The following is a 13558-nucleotide window of genomic DNA, read 5'->3' on the forward strand; positions in this document are numbered from 1 at the left end:
GGTAGTAAATTGCACTGATCCAACTAAGTCAGTTAGAATGTTGCATGAGATAACATGTACAGAAGCTGTTCTAACTCCACCACACAATTATCCTTCCACTACTGGCTGCACCTGGCACAGTAGTGCAATTATCCTGCACGCTGCTCAGATACAGTAAACTTCCAATGTTTCAAGGGAAGAGCAAATTGTCTTCTCCTGGTATAAACCGCCTGTCACCCTGAATGCAAGAAACTCTCCATTTATGAGGCTGATCATTTTCAGAAAGTGTTCCATGGTGGCCTGTATAAGGGAAATCTACCTAAACAGAGGAATGTATATCATATAATAAAAAGGGTAAACACTTCAAGGGCTCTAGCTATAATACAGGAGAAAACAAACACATGCACAAAAGAAATAAAAAAATAAAAATGTTTAGCTATTTTATTGCGATTACAAAAAGTCTATACAATTGTTGCCAGTGTGACCTGGGTCTGAAAATTGTCAGCTGTGCTCAGAATCTCACCAGCTGTAATACAATCAAATGCAATTATTATTATTATTATTATTTTTTGCAATTATTTTTGTATCTTGCTAGTGCCACCTCTCTGTTTATCAGTTTCAGCGGCAGCATTTACAGGATGACTAGCTATGTAGGGCTCTCGTTCTTAGAGAATAACGTATCAATGACAGACCTTCTCTTAGCTGGGATTCCTCCTTATTGACGTAGTGAGATAATGGCACCATAATGTATCACAGGAGAAGTGGAGAATGTCACATATATCTAGATAAACTGTCATTGTATCAGTCTCATATAATGACATAATTACACCTCCTATCACTTAACAGTGAACAATTTGAGAGTAGTGTGCACATACCAAAAGGGAAATGTGAAAATAAATCAATTGAACGTGTAAGGAAACAGATAAAGGCTGCACTATTAGAGGTTATGTGGCACATATAAATATGTACTATGTTTGTGCATTGATTATATATATATATATATATATATATATATATATATATATATATATATATATATCTTGTGACATTGGGACACTTCTGGTGATGCACACACGAACACCTTCTTGCTTTTTACTTAACATTTTTTTGTCAGGATGGCAGAGTAATTTTCATAACATAAAGCTGCACACACTTTCTTGTGACCATATAGCTCCAGCTCCCTAGATACCAGTCGTCTTATTCAGCTTCGGTCACACTGAACAATGAAAACAGACATGTTTATATACTTTACTCTCCTCCCACAGCCCTAGCTTGATAGACAGGTGCCACTCCCACCTTGCCTTTAAAAGGAGTTCTCATCAGGTGTTCTGCTTGATTGATAAGCTTACCTTAGAGGATGTTAAACCAAGACACAGCAATAAACAGTGATGATATACAGTCCACACACAGCTGACAACTGAGTCTTCTCTGCCAAGCATTAACTTTATACAGTGTGACATCACAAAAGCTATTTATGATGTAATGCTGAGTGACATCACTTTATAACTGAATTGAGGGAAATTACATATCTGCTTATAACACTGTAATGGACACTAACACTGTTTTAGATATTCATGGATAATCCCAACTTGTGTCCCTTAAACATATTAAAGCAATTCTGCACTAGTATGTGAATGTTCTTCAATGGGAAAAATAATTTCATTTGATATAAATGGGCAAACCTCCAGTGATGGGATTTGCTGTTGATTTCACTACCTGACCAATATTCAGCAACTGTATTATAACGCAGTATGTTTTTTCCTATGGAACTTTTGAAAAATATTTAGAAGGCCTAATATATACAGTTCTCTACCACCACAAGTAATTCTCCATATAAATATGATGGTAGTGGAAGCCTATGGGTATGACCAATATACTGTCAACATTTTAAAGGTTTGATTATAGGCACAAACAATGCTGATAGGCTGATATAGTCAAGATGCAATCAGAACTCTTATCCATTCTCTAATCATCTCCCGCCTCAACTATTGAAAGCTCCTATTTGGCATTCCCATCACCTATCTGTCCCCACTTCGTTCTGTCATAAATACAGAGGAAAAACTGATCGTCCTCTCTCATCGCTTCACATCTGCCACACCACTCTGAAAATCTCTACACTGGCTCCCCATATACTCCCGAATCCAATTCAAATTACTCACCCACACAGCCCTCAACAACACCCCTTGCCTTCTCTTTATGAGCCATCTCCTACTCCCATCTGCAAGACTTCTCTTTTGCTGCTAACCACCTATGGAATTCCCTACCTCGTCTGATCAGGTTCTCCCAGTCTTCATATCTTCTACCTCCAGGAAGGCAGGACATGTTAGGGTATACACTACAGAAAATTTCTCCTGAAATCAATAACGAGTTTACTAAAAAACACAAACTCTCGATCAGCATGTCAATTCATGTGTACACACTATCACACTATACATGTTTTAAAAGATTTACCTTCAGATCTGTGCTCTTCATCTGTCATAACCATCTGCTGAAAAGATCAGGGGCTAGATTTACTAAGCTGCGGGTTTGAAAAAGTGGGGATGTTGCCTATAGCAACCAATCAGATTCTAGCTTTCATTTATTTAGTACCTTCTACAAAATGACAGCTAGAATCTGATTGGTTGCTATAGGCAACATCCCCACTTTTTCAAACCCGCAGCTTAGTAAATCTAGCCCCATGACTCTAAACTCTATGGAGATCCTCACTGTGAGTGCATACACACTGCAGAATTGGAATGACTTTGTACCATCGTTGAACAAGTTTTTTACACGGGTTAAAAACCAAATGAAACGATAATCGCTCATCATTTCAGTGTACACACTAATGCAATATCGGTGCGAACAGTCGTTTATCGTGTGATTGGCCTGATAATCGGATCGGCTGAAAAGCCTGTAGTGTGTACCCAGCTCAAGTATATTGTAAAGTTACCTACCCATTAGCATAGCTACCTTGTACTCAGTGGTTTGGGAATAAAGATTTGTAAAGCAAACGTCAAGAGAGACACCTTACAGTTATTTGATCTATTATCATGGGATAATGAGGGTACCTGTAGATGCTGGGAGTTATCTGGCATATTATCATCTCTCCGACGTGTGTCATCCGGAAGTTGGGCATTTTTTTTCTTCTCTATATGTTGATTGTGCTTCAAGTTGGCAACTTTCTTGTTTTGATCTTTCATGACCCTACAAGAAAAGAGCAAAGTGTTACTTGCAGAAGACCTTTAATACAACTTCTATCTCAATAACATTAGGAAGCTAAACACGGAATCCCAGTGAAAGTGTTTATCATTAAATCTCTATTTCCCTCTACATTTGAAGCACACAGATAAAAGTACAGTGCCACCGAACATGACTATGTTTATCCCGCAGGCACCAGCTCAGGGTAGTGCTTGCAAAGGAACAATGGTTTTATGGTACTTCTCTTTAGCTATAATCATTGGGTTTGTTGCTAGTTGCATCATGCTGTCCATTCATTATGTAATCAGAACCATAAAGGTAACTTGGTCATAGAACAGGACGTGAGGATGTGAAGTGCACAATTACTAACAGAGAACATATTGAATCATAATGGACAAGAGAATATAACAACCTCTAAATACCACTCTGCCTCCAAGACAGAAATGTAATTAGATGAAAAATGACAGAGAAATAAAAATGATAATATTAAAAGACAATGTGTATCATATGATAAAGACTTTTATTCAATTTCTTTGAAGTATAGGAGCTTTCATTTATTAGCCTGTACATGTCTCCAACAAGTTTTACTAAATGCCTAACTTGATCTCATTGGCTTCATCATGTATTTATATGGTCAACCAGAGTTGTTCATTATCATTCACCTTGGAAACAAATGAAATCAGGTTCAAAGATAGTGTTTAGTCATCTGAGGTAAAATGAATTAAAGGCCATGGAATCCAATGGAACGGTGCCCCAAGAGGAAAAGGAATCAAGCAAAATACAGGACCCTTATTACAGAACAATATGTTTTAAACAACGCAGCTTTGTCATGACAGTATTCATACAAAAGCAGATCTTTGTATGATCACGACTTACTACAGTTTTGGAAGTGTAAAACTGGTAACAAGTGGGACTGGTGTTGAGTAGGACAAACGGAAAGGACCGCAGTTCACAGAACATACAGCAGAGGCTTAGGGCCCTAAATAAGAAAGGTGACGGCCAGCAGACCCATAAGCAGATTGGGGGCGACTTCTTCCAAGTGATCCAAGCTCTGTACTCATCTCCATCAGCCAAAGTCTTGGTAAACAATGTCTTATCAAAACCCTTTGCTATTACAAATGGCACTAGAAAGTGGTGCCCTTTGTCACCCCTGATAGTTTGCGCTGGTTATCGAGACCTTGGAGCTGAGAATCCGCTTATGCTCAGAGTTAATAGGACGGAAGAATATAAGCTGTGCCTATTCGCTGATGTTGTATTACTTACACTGACCTCCCCTCACATGTCTCTTACAAACCTATTCCAACATCTTTCTGCTTACAGCGCCATCTCAGGTTATAAAATAAATCTCTTTAAAACAGAGTCGCTTGCCTTCCATTTTCAACTTTCAATCCTGGAGCTCTTGAAGAGCAACTATAATTTCTCCTGGAAACACATTAAGATGAAATAACTTGGGATAAATGTCGTCTCCCGATACAAATCTCTGTACCTAGAAAACTTTCCTGAAATAATCAAATCAATCAAGCTGGATTTATCCAGGTGGCAGACATTAATTATATTGTGGCTTGGTAGGTCAGTAGTGCTTAAAACATACCCCCAGCACGCAAGTCCCAGGCAGCGGGATTGGGGGCGTGGTCATGTTTTGATGGGCATGGTCATGTCAGGATGGGGGTATGGCCACACCCCAGAGGGCTGCCTAGTGCTTTAAAAACTAGATATCTCCCTTACCCCTCCATTCCCACCTGCGGGACAAACATGTCTACGGGCAGAACAGCAGGACAGAACTTTAAATTCGGGACTGTCCCACTGAAATCAGGACATTGAGAGGTATGCTTAAAATAAATCTTCTACCCGCCTACTCTATCTCTTCCAATACCTTCCTCTGCTCAGCTCGTCAATGAGCTGTCCTCTCAGAGTCCGTGCAGGACACACAACAGCCTCATACTAGGTCCTCAGCCCCTCGCAGAGACCTATACTGAGAGCTCCAAGCTGCTAATAGGTGTGGACAATCCTGAGGGGAGGGGGGATCCCAAATACCAGGGTCTATACAGATGCAAACTAGCACCACCTCGCCTTTACTCACAACAATACATACAAACACATATATATTATGATATATTTATACTAATATCACGCATTTAAGAGGAACCTGCAAAACAAATGTCAAGTGAAACATTATAGACTGTAATGGAAAAGTGCATCCTTAGGTCATATTATCCCGAAAAACTGTAGAATATTTTTTAAATTTACCATACAAAAACATCTGACCAAAGTGTGGACATGCCCTTGTTTTCTTTCACTACAAGAGCTCCACAAAGCATGGACTGTTTTTAAATTAAATAATGATTCAGTGTAATGTTCTTTTGAGATTAAGGGGGATGTGTATATAATAGATGACTAGTTACGGAATATGTATTCAACTTACACTTTAGCTTCAGATTAGAACTATGGAATATACACAATGCAGCAACGTGTTTCATACAGTATACAGAGATTCTCAGGCTTATAATTATAATGGATGCCATTCTTTGCCTTTCCCCTATCTGATTTTGAACATAAATGTACAAGTTGTCGTTGAAAATGACCATTCCTCTCAAACATTTAAGTAAGTGGAAGCTAAGTGTATACATTTTGTTGCAATGAAAATATACATGTGGTTTTGAACAGAAAAGGAGTCTGCATATTATAAACGCTGCTATCCATAGACTCAATCAGTTAATTCAGCAGTTCAAGTCATGGCTCACATTCCTGGCGCATCTGCCGGAGTAACAGACTGCTGGGAAATCTTTAATCGGGAGGGGCAGCGTAACACTGGATGTGTGCACTATCCCAAACCATGTGGGAAAATTTCTTATGGTTTGATAAGACCAAGGTAATGAACTTTTTAGCCTTAATTGGAAAAGACATGCTTGGGGCAAAGACAACACAGCTCATCACCCAAAGAACACCGTACCTACTGTGAACCACGGTGGTGGCAGTATCGAGCGTTAGGGTTGCTCCTCTCCAGCTGGGACACGGGTTTTAGTCAAAATCAAGGGTATGATGGATAGTTCAAAACATCAAGATAATTTAGCACAAAACCAGATGGCCTCTGTCGGAAGAGGATGATGAAGAGGAATTTCACCTTCCAACATGATAACAATCCTAAGCACTCATCCAAGTCAACCAAGCAATGGCTTCAGAAGAGGAAAACCAACATCCTGGGGGTAAACGTATTGAATAGCGTTTTTTTCAAATCGCCAATATCTGGCGACTTTGCATGGTAAATTTAAAGCGGCAACAGCTTTAAATTTACCATGCAAAGTTGCCGGATATCGACGAATTTTAAAAATCGCTATTCAATACATTTACCCCTTGGAATGGCTCAGTCAGAGCCATTGAAAACTTGTAGAATTATTATTATCCTTTATTTATTAGGCGCCACAAGATTTCCGCAGCTCTGTACACAATACAAACAGAAGACTATACAGGGTGAAACAGTACAGAACAATAAACAAATAATACCAAGAGAATTACCTAAAGAGGCATCGAAATTTGATCGACCTTGAACGTTTTTGCAGGGAAGAATGGGATAGAACTGCAAAGTCCTGGTGTGCAAAGTTGATAGAGACTTATTCAAAAAAACTCACTGCTATAATAAAAGCTTCCACAAACTATTAGCTTATGCAACCAAGGCATTGTAGATTTATTTTATTATCACTTCTTTTCCTAAAAATGGTGTATTAATTTTCCACTTGGATTTTTTTGCTTGGAGGTCAGATTAAAGGTCTTACATGATTTATCTTAATTTCAGGTTTTAAATCACAAACAACTGCAATTTCAATAAGGGTGTGTAGACTTTATTTATCCATTGTATAGACATAGCCAGTAGAACCCTCTTTCTGTTATTAAAAGGTAGTTAAGTCTGCCATAACAAAGTAGAGAAACAAACCAAGTGTGGCACAGACATTCTCACAAGAACTGCAATTGATAGCACAAATAGTATATCAGGCTCCCCAACATAACAAACACATTCGTCAGAAAATGCTCTACTCCTAAACTTTCCACGTATCGTCCTTAGACATCAATTAATGATTTAAAGTAAGTACAAAAATAATTAAGATAAAAGTCTGGGACCGCAACATTGGATGGAAGGAGTTATGTTGGTGGGTTTGGAATATGTCACTGGCAACACAAGTGTCCCTCTAGTAACTAGTGTAAATAATAAAGGAACAAGCAGGGGACAGCGTCAAGCAGTGACAGACTGCCTAGGTCTTCCATCTGTCCCAGTGTTTCTAGGATCATCCTGCAGTCACTGGCACTAGAACAGCATTGCCACTAGTGGACTTGCTCACCAGGGGCATGGAATCTAAATTGATGCCCAACCTTTATCAGCTACCTGCAAGGAGATTATAGTCATCACTACCAGACACCCACAGATCACACCCAGGAAACTAAGCGAATCAGTAAGAAGTGAACAGAAAAATACGTTTGACCAGTACCTTGGTAACTGAACAGGGACCTATTTCTTGGAAACAGTACAGTGCACTCAACAAACTTTTTAAGCCCGACTACTAGGAACATCAGCAGCCGTGAGTCTGACTTGCGACTTCTAATGTGCAAAATAAAAAGAATGAATGTGCGTCTGGTGTTGCAAGTAAAGGAGCCTAGGATTAGCAGTAAGTGACACCTGGTTTTAGCCCTTGCAATATTTATTTTTACTGAATAGAGTCCAAATATTAAATATTAACTTGATTATTTGCTAACTTTAGATATAACTTTAGGTAAGCTAACAATTCTTGTAATAGACTCCATTCACAATCTAATTTAAAATTTATTGCTGATCGTTATACAAACTAGTCTGGATATCTATGAGAAAAGGGTATATGAGTGTTGCCCCCTACTCAATGTGAATCATTGCACTAGTAGTGTGAGTTAGATTATGTAAAGTTAGTTGTATGGCAGAGGGGGCACTAAAACTATCATCGATTTGCACTAGCAGTTTGAATCTGATGTTGGTGATGAGCAACGGGAGAGGGAGGTAGTTAGAAGTAGATGGAATACAGAACTTCTTGATGGTGGTCCATAAAAATATTTTAGACTGTTACAGAAACTTATTGATACTTATCATGGAAAGGAGTTAAGTGAGGCTGTTGGTTTATGGGGTATGCTATGCTAAAAATGACAATGGACTAGTGAGTTTTAAACATATAGAATTAATTTTTCTACAATATACTGATGAATTAAGGATAATATTCAACATACACAGAATACAGCTCACCTATAACCATAATTCCACACTCATATAAAAAGTATTTAAGAACAATCAGAGCGCTACAAGTACCATCGCAATCCTTTGTTTGTTATCGCCAACTCAATATGGTGATATGAGAAATTCAATGAAAAGACTTTATTATTTCAACAAAACATTTCTTTCATATGGGAGTTACATTAAAATATATATTTTTTAAAAAATATATTTTTTCTATTTTAAATTTTTAAAAAAATTTAATCTGGGCTTTGAGTTCCACTGTGCATGCGTGACACAGCTAGCCAGGTCACGCATGCGCATGTCCCTGGAGATTGGATACGAAAAGCAATAAGGTCAGCCGGAAACAGCCAACCTGTTAAATGTAATATGAATTGGGGGGCCTACAGAAGGACAGAAATAGGTGACGCATGTCCCATCATTCACAGGGCTGCTCGGGTGACAAAGGGCCTGTACTACATCAACATTACATCATCGGTGTGCAAATCCTTTTTAAAAGACTCGGAGCTGGGTGATTTCTTGTGATGTGTCAAATGAAAGAATATGCAATCATCGTAGCACATACTTGAAGAAAGGAGCATTTAAAAGCCCTGTCCATAGAACTCCCATCTGTCTAATTTATCTATTGCATTTGCGGATAATTCCAGCAGAATATGGAATAGGAAAGACTGTTTATTTTACTTGATTAGAGTGTTTGTCTTCTGCTGCTGGGGTCTGTTTTTCCTCCAATCTTCTGCCTTTTATCTGTATTTATTTTTCTCCGAGGACCTCTTGCCGCTGCCGGCCTATGTCAAGACCACGGCTGATGTGCACATACACAGAGATGGAACAAATACACGGCCAGTAAAATATGCCACAGGTTTGGTGAGCTTTCATTCCATTAAAGGCAAAATATGCTTGATATAAAAGAAGGGTTTATTTTTACTTTATTGTTCTATAAATGTTTAGTAAAACACATGGGAACTAGTCATTCTTAACAGAAAACCCCATTTCTCTGCATAGTTCCAGTTATTAACAAACTGCCTTAATACTTAATCAAATAATAATGTGAAGAGGGCACAGGCTGGCATAGTGTGTGTGTGAAGGGTCACAGGCTGGTATAATATGTGTGAAGTTGGCACAGGCTGGTATAGTGTGTGTGTGAAGGGTCACAGGCTGGTATAATATGTGTGAAGGTGGCACAGGCTGGTACAGTGTGTGTGTGATGGGAGATGGGACAAAGGCTGATATAATATATGTGAAGAGGGCACAGGCTGGTATAGTGTGTGTGTGGGATATAGGCTGATATAATATATGTGAAGATGACACACACTATACCAGCCTGTGCCCTCTTCGCACATATTATACCAGCCTGTGACCCTTCACACACACACACACACTATACCAGCCTGTGCCCTCTTCACACATATTATACCAGCCTGTGCCCTCTTCACACATATTATACCAGCCTGTGACCCTTCACACACACACTATACCAGCCTGTGCCCTCTTCACGCATATTATACCAGCCTGTGACCCTTCACACACACACACTATACCAGCTTGTGCCACCTTCACATATATTATATCAGCATGTGTCCCATCTCCCTTCACACACACACTATACCAACCTGTGCCCTCTTCGCACATATTATACCAGCCTGTGACCCTTCACACACACACACACTATACCAGCCTGTGCCCTCTTCACATATCTTATACCAGCCTGTGTCTCATCACACACACACTACACCAGCTTGAGCCACCTTCACACACATTATACAAGCCTGTGGCCCATCGCACACGCTATACTAGCCTGTGCCCTCTTCACACATATTATACCAGCCTGTGCACCCGTCACTGTGCACCCAGCCTGTACCTCAGCACATCCGCTATACCAGCCTCTGCCACCTTCACACATATTATACCAACATGTTCCCTATCGCACAAGCTATACAAGCTTGTGTCCTCATCACACATACTATACTAGCCTGTGTCCCATCACACACACACTATACCAGCCTCTGCCACCTTCACACATATTATACCAGCCTGTGGCCCCTTCACACATGAAGTTTAGCATGTAAAATGTATTTATAAATGCTGTGTTTTACTTACTTGGGGTGTGCCGTTCTCAGCTTTTTATCTAAACATATTGAACTCCACCCAAAAGTAATTTTTTATATTTAGGTTGCAGTTATTCTTTAATTCTACATAATGAGTAGAACAGGTTACCGCATGTCTGAGAGATGCTCTGTTGTAACGTAGATATTAGGAACATGTTTCAGAAGATTTGGAGTTTCTACCATGCATTTAACAGCTGGTGAATCTGTTCCCAACGTTAAAAAATAAAAAAAAAAGTTTTACAGAATCTAATTGTCCCTTCAAAGTGCTGTTTTAATAAAAAATAAATAATATATGAAGAAAAAATTCAAAGGAAATTTAAACCACTTTTTTTGGTTTAGTCCATTAATAAAAGATTGCAAACTATGGAAAATTTGCTCATCTCTAAGTTGTTATTGCTTGCAAGCTATGCATATATTCCGCCACATTTCAGTGTGGCCAGTGGGGGGCGCTGTTCTCGTTAACTCAGCATTCTGGCCATGGTGTATTAAATTATTACACCCAAAATGTAATTTGCATAAATGCAAAAGTGCAGACCAGCAGTGCAGATGCTAAACTATGGTGCCATACTCCGATTTTGCGCAAATTAACCCATTTATATGCATAACTGCTTACCAAAATGGCAGCATCTATGGAGATGCAAAATTACAAAACTTTACACCTTCAGATCAAGGCTTTTCCTTACTGAGTTCTGACTACACAAATTAATGTGGATTGTAAATTACTTTAATGACCCAAAAAATCAATATGACAGCTCAACTCCTGTTAATATATAATGTAAAATAAAAAATAGATAAATTAGATATACTTTATCTCTAATAAACACTCATTCTGCTTCAAGGTCACATAGTAATTTAAATACCAAAACATCTAAGACTAAAAGTTCCTTGCCCAGGGGCTGGCTGGTCTTCTATTGCTTGGTGGCTGGCCCCTCCTTCGGGTCCAGCCACCTTCCATCATTGGCCGCGGATACTTTCGCTCCGCCCCCCCCCCCCCCTCCACTCCCCTCCTTCCCCTATGTATCGCCTATCGAGAGACCTGGAATCACATGGGATGCGCACCACGAGTGAAGAGCAGCGCACATGGAAGGAACAAGGTAAGTGAGTAAGTGGTTAATAAAATGTTGGTAGGGGGAGCATGTCAACATAACATGTGTGTGAGGGGGGAGCATGTCAACATAACATGTGTGAGGGGGGAGCATGTCAACATAACGTGTGTGAGGGGGGAGCATGTCAACATAACGTGTGTGTGTGAAGGGGGGCATGTCAACATAACATGTGTGTGAGGGGGGAGCATGTCAACATAACGTGTGTGTGAGGGGGGAGCATGTCAACATAACGTGTGTGTGTGAGGGGGGAGCATGTCAACATAACGTGTGTGTGTGAAGGGGGGCATGTCAACATAACATGTGTGTGAGGGGGGAGCATGTCAACATAACGTGTGTGAGGGGGGAGCATGTCAACATAACGTGTGTGAGGGGGGAGCATGTCAACATAACGTGTGTGTGTGAAGGGGGGCATGTCAACATAACATGTGTGTGAGGGGGGAGCATGTCAACATAACGTGTGTGTGAGGGGGGAGCATGTCAACATAACGTGTGTGTGTGAGGGGGGAGCATGTCAACATAACGTGTGTGTGTGAAGGGGGGCATGTCAACATAACATGTGTGTGTGGGGGGAGCATGTCAACATAACATGCGTGTGTGAAGGGGGGCATGTCAACATAACATGTGTGTGTGGGGGGAGCATGTCAACATAACGTGTGTGTGTGAAGGGGGGAGCATGTCAACATAACGTGTGTGTGTGAGGGGGGAGCATGTTAACATAACATGCATGTGTGAGGGAGGAGCATGTCAACATAACATGCGTGTGTGAGGGGAGAGCATGTCAATATAACGCGTGTGAGAGGGGGGAACATGTCAACATAATGTGTGTGTGAGGGGGGAGCATGTCAACATAACATGTGTGTGAGGGGGGAGCATGTCAACATAACGTGTGTGTGTGTGAAGGGGGAGCATGTCAACATAACACGTCTGTGAGGTGGGAGCATGTCAACATAACACGTGTGTGAGGTGGGAGCATGTCAACATAACCCGTGTGTGTGAGGGGGGAGCATGTCAACATAACATGTGTGTGAGGGGGGAGCATGTCAACATAACGCGTGTGTGAGGGAGGAGCATGTCAACATAACATGTGTGTGTGAGGGGAGAGCATGTCAACATAACGCGTGTGTGAGGGAGGAGCATGTCAACATAACATGTGTGTGAGGGGAGAGCATGTCAATATAACGCGTGTGTGCACACAGTATTGCCTTGTGTATTTGTCTAAAATGATAACCATGTGACATCATAGGGGACCCCTTGTCCATAGTGCTCTTGGCCACCCAGAGCCTTAATCCAGCTCTGGGCCAGGATGTCAGATTGACACCTAGTGCTCTGCTCCTCCTACCAGTACCACTTCTAATATTATTTTAGGTTAACTCTAAAACAATTAATAACCCTACTAGTATATAGGGCAAAGCAAAACCAAGCAATTTTGCTGACAAAAACATCAGAGTTTTAAAGTAGATAATTGATAAATCCCATTATAATCAGACAGGTATGTTCGTTTTTTTGTTTTTAAAAGGTGCTGTAAGGAGAAAGTAAATATAAATTAAAATGCAATATAAAGTAAAGTTTGCTTTTTGTTGCATTATTTTTATTATAAAAGTAATGCTGGATTAAGCAACACGAAAATAGCCTCTTTTTATATTGATAAATATATGATGTACAGAAACCCCCCCTTTAAGGATGGGCTGTGTGAGGAAACGGGGTGCTACCAGAGTGAGAACTTTTTATTCATCACTCATTTCTCAGTTTAATGTACTTTTTAATCCTTGGCCCAGTCCAAGTATATACACCAGAGCATCGGTGTATTATGTGTATTATTATCTCCTGTTATTAGGTACATTTTGCCATTGCTATTACCTACAATATTGTATGTATTAGAAATAGAAAGAATATTGCCATATTGTGTGAAAATAGCAGAACAGCAGAAGTCATTTTGCTTGTCTTAG

At 40.0% G+C, this 13558-nt stretch overlaps 1 protein-coding gene across 3 annotated transcripts in view; it reads right to left on the reverse strand.

The window, feature by feature from the left end:
- The window catches only part of ERC2 (ELKS/RAB6-interacting/CAST family member 2), an 804554-nt gene that overhangs the window by 467308 nt on the left and 323688 nt on the right, over positions 1 to 13558 (reverse strand). For all 3 annotated transcript variants that reach the window (XM_075183253.1, XM_075183252.1, XM_075183254.1), the window contains one exon: positions 3027 to 3162. In XM_075183253.1, the coding sequence (XP_075039354.1) occupies positions 3027 to 3162 (136 nt within the window). The remainder of the gene's footprint in view (positions 1 to 3026; positions 3163 to 13558) is intronic.

This window comes from Mixophyes fleayi, chromosome 8 (genome assembly GCF_038048845.1).
Source record: "Mixophyes fleayi isolate aMixFle1 chromosome 8, aMixFle1.hap1, whole genome shotgun sequence".
Classification (NCBI taxonomy): Eukaryota; Metazoa; Chordata; class Amphibia; order Anura; family Limnodynastidae; genus Mixophyes; species Mixophyes fleayi.